This window comes from Branchiostoma lanceolatum, chromosome 5, assembly GCF_035083965.1.
Source record: "Branchiostoma lanceolatum isolate klBraLanc5 chromosome 5, klBraLanc5.hap2, whole genome shotgun sequence".
Lineage (NCBI taxonomy): Eukaryota > Metazoa > Chordata > Leptocardii > Amphioxiformes > Branchiostomatidae > Branchiostoma > Branchiostoma lanceolatum.
The window spans coordinates 19,250,057-19,254,345 of NC_089726.1; the positions used below are offsets into that span (position 1 = coordinate 19,250,057).

The 4,289-nt window shown below is 43.6% G+C and overlaps 1 protein-coding gene across 1 annotated transcript; it reads right to left on the reverse strand.

Moving 5' to 3' along the window:
- Positions 1–1,160: 1,160 nt before the first annotated feature.
- LOC136435923 (autotransporter adhesin BpaC-like) lies at positions 1,161–4,030 on the reverse strand. The gene has a single exon (XM_066429633.1). The coding sequence runs from the start codon at positions 4,028–4,030 to the stop codon at positions 2,012–2,014; it is 2,019 nt and encodes a 672-aa protein (XP_066285730.1). The 3' UTR covers positions 1,161–2,011.
- Positions 4,031–4,289: the final 259 nt, after the last annotated feature.

Sequence of the window (4,289 nt, forward strand, 5' to 3'; positions counted from 1 at the left end):
GTAGAATGCTGTTTCCATTATTTAGAAACCATTATAAATATCATATTCTACATCATGAATATTTCTAAAGTTTTAGAAAACTTAAGAAATATTTAGAAAGTTGACATCACATTCAAAATATTTCAAAAGTATCAAATCTCTTACACAAATAATAACAATAACTTGAAAATAGTTCTAAATTCTGACAATAACAACCCTCGCGGTGACTTGGAATGGACTCTACTTCCTTTTACATAGATAATTTATATACAGGTGATCACAATGGTAGAAATCTTTTTAACTTAAGTATTACGTATCCAACAAAGGTGAGATACAGTTCGGCCTTAGACTACTGATGAAAAAAATGTTTGAATACATCTTCCAGACAGCATATGTATGCGTCTTGGCTAAATGTGAATTCACAGAGTTCCAAAGAAAAGAGTAACCAGTATTATGAAATATTTCTTTTACAGCCAAGGTAGAGCAGCGTGTCTAATATAGACAATTTTCATACAGATGATCATTATAGTAAAATTATATTCTAACTTGACTATGACGTATCCAGCAAAGTTTTTTTTTTTGCATAGTCCATTACAATACAAGTGGCCAAGGTCACTACAGTAACGATCGTTTTACCTTGAGTATTACCTATCTAACAAAGGTATGTAGTCCTGTCTTTTGCTTACATAATTTTCTCGTATGATAAAAGTTCTGAAGGTTTTCCCACGGCAGAGTTGATTATTTACAGCTTTATTAACGAATTTTGACTGTGCCATCATTTACAGCCCCTTGTCGCCAGGTGTCGGACAGATATTACAGTTGAAAAGCACAGTAAGAGAATGCGGAAATTATTCCTGGTTATTTTTCTGGTTAATATTTGGCAGCTTTTGTTTACATTGGGACTTAAACAAATGAATACGTAAGGCAGAGTATCAATATCTGAAAATACGCTAAAAAAGCAATTACTCAAACAACTGGATAAGATTTTGGAAACGGTCAGACGTTTCAAGTAGTATCCACTACTTTTCGTCAGTGACTGTGAGCAAGATCAGTTGAACAGCAGGTTTATAACCACGAACTATGAATTGATATGCAAATAAGGAGAAGACAATTTTTTTTATATTAGATAGTCCAATAGAAAGCAAATTAGACAACTCAAGACAAGAATGAAGTAAAAGGCCCTAACATTGCAAATATGTATGCGTTAGCAACATAACTTGATGTGTGTATCAGAAAAATGAGGTTCGTGGCACTACCGGCGGTAATTGATATTTGTATTGTTTGTAACATGGCTTTTATGATTGGTTATTATTGCTACTGTGTAAAATTTTTTGTTTTTATATGTGAAATCAGGGGTACCTTTAAAACAGGCTTCACAGCCTTGGTGTATTCTCCCAAAATAAATAAAACAAAATGAGGAAAAAAATGAGAAAAAAATCCTTCAGTAAAATGATCAACTTACTTATTAAGACGAACTGCTTAAATATAGTTATAGATAATAATAAATAGAACAGGAAATCCTGATGAGAGTCGCAATGGTGCAATGAGGGAAATTTTTACAAACACTCTCCCGGCTTCTCTGCAAAGTGCATTATAGGCTGTTTGAAATTACGCGACTAAGACGTACTGCCCTTGCTGGATGGTTAAAGGAGTAGGTTTTTACGTGAGTTTTGCAGTCATAAAGTAAGTAACAAAAAGGGTAAAGCAGTCATCCTCAATTGAGGTGAAGCATAATGCATTGCAGTCATAGTCACACGCAAACGCATTGACTTGTCTCTTCAAGGCTAAAACAACCACCTTCAAACACATTAACCTGTCTTAGACAAGGCTCCACCAAACACCTACAAACACATTATGTTCAAATTTGGACATTGGAGAAAAGCAAAGCTGATTTTGAAGGGCAATTATTTTGTGGTTGGTGACGTCATGTTTCTTTGTCTTCATAGGTGAAGAGCTTTAAGAGATGTTTTAGTTTCCTTACAATAAACAAATAGAGACTGGTTTCATTTTCATCTAGATCTAGAGCGCAGGCCTATCGGCTGTCTTCAGTCTTGGTTTCTTCAACATCGACGAAGGTCTTCATGTGTCTGTCAGCAGCAGCGTCAGAGCCACATGTAGTCTCCCCAACCCCATGTGGGAGATTCTGCGCGTTGCATGCAGTGTCGGCTTCGTCTGCCATCTCTTCAGTTCCACCTGCCGTGGTCTGCAGGCTGCCGACAGTGGCAGTTCGTCCATTGTCCTGGCGAGCTTCGTCCAGCTGGAGAGGTGCGCAGTCCTCCTCTGCATGTACATCAGCAGAAGTTGACACGGCTGTGTCTATATTGGGGTCGGTTCCTTCAGCTGTTACCTCTGTTCCCCCTGCGGTGGTCAGCTGCTTGCTGGCGTTTCCGGTTTGTCCACCATCCGGTCGAGCTTCATCCAGTTGAATTGGTGCCCTGTTATCCTCCACATCGGCCTTAATGATCACGGGCATGTCTGTAGCAGAGCAGGTACCATCTGCCGTTACCTCAGTTCCATCTGCGGTGGTCCGCTGTTTGCGAGCGGTGGCAGTTTGTCCGCTGTCCTGATGAGACTCGCCCAGTTGAAGAGGTGCTTCATTCTCCTCTACATCGGCCTTAATGATCACGGGCATGTCTGTAGCAGTGCCGGTACCATCTGCCGTTACCCCAATTCCCTCTGTGGTGGTCTGCTGTTTGCTAGCTGTGGAAGTTTGGCCACTGTCTTGAAGAGCTTCATCCAGAGGTGCCCTGTTCTCCTCCATATCGGCTATAATGGTCACGGCCATGTCTGTAGAAGACCTTATTCCACCTGCCGTTACCTCAGTTCCCTCACCGGTGGTCCACTGCTTGTTGGCATTTCCGGTTCGTCCACTGCCCTGACGAGGCTCACCCAGATGGAGGCGTGCCCTGTTATTGACATCAGGGAAAGTTTTCATGGGTATTTCTACAGCAGAGACGGTTCCACCTGCCGTTGACTGAGCTCCCCCGCCGGTGGTCCGACGGTTGAGACCAGTGGTGGTTGTTCCATTGTCCTGCTGAGGTTCAGCCAGACCAAGGCGTGCCATGATCGCAGACTTCCATTTCTCCACCACCTTCGACGTCATTGTCAGGAACATTGTCAGTAGAAGGCCTTGAGAAGCATTCAGCACAATAAAGATGTACTCCAGAACTGTGCTCTGGGCAAAAGGAAAGATGAAGCCCAAAATCCAGGTGAACCCCGTCAGAAACGAGATACGCATGTAGACCCAGATCTTGCTGAGGTCCGAGCGTTCCAAAGCAGCGTTAGCTATCTGAAATGACTTTCGTATGGCCAGCAAGGCAAGAGTGATGAAGACAGCATTGATCATAAGGGCACACAGGACAGGAACTCCAAACGCCACCAAACTGGCTGTCGGATTGCCAATCCAACAGTTCTCCCCGTAACCCACCCTGACAGAACTGCCGAAGTCCACTATCACTGTCGCTACGACTACGGGCAACGGCGCCAGCAAGATATACAAGAGGTAGTTATTCAGTTCCGGTCTTTCTAAGCCCTGACGAAATGTAAGAAAGAGATCTACAGACAGTGCGTTCATGGATGTGAAGGCCGTCAGCATAAGGTAGTGCAGAATCATCGCATATGCTACACAGCCAGATCCTACAGGGACAATTACACGGCCCACAAACATGGATTCAGCAATTGTTATACTTGTCATCATTATGACCTTCAGCTTCGCTGGAACCTTTTTCCACTCGCCTGACCTGAACGTGTGGGCCACGAAAGCAAAAACGGCCACATCAGACACTATCACCAGACCCAGGGTTAACCAACTCTGGTCAGCATCTCCGGTTGTTTGGACCCCGCGGGTGTCGTTCGAAAAATACTCCAGTAGGCAGTCCCCGCAGATCGATGCTGTTGTGTCCTGAATAACCACCTGCTCAGCTGGGCAGGACATGTTAGAGCTGGGCAGATGGACACTACCATCGGGAAGGATTTGGAACTCTTCAGAAGTGAAATTCAGAATGGGCCTGCTGCAGTTTTGAAAAGCCACCTGCTCAGCTGGGCAGGACATGTTAGAGCTGAGCAGGTAGACACTACCATTGGGAAGGATTTTGAACTCTTCAGAAGTGAAATTCAGAATGGGCCTGCTGCAGTATTGAAAAGGGAAAGTTTTGTTCCCTGAGCCTTTACTTACGGACGAGAAAGGTCGGCACGTGTCTACAAATGGGTCGAATAAAAAGTTGGGTGGGCAATGGTCTGGACTGTTTTCGGGACTCTCATCAGCATTAAAGTTGAATAGACTAGTTAAGGAGAAGCAGAACTCGCAGTCG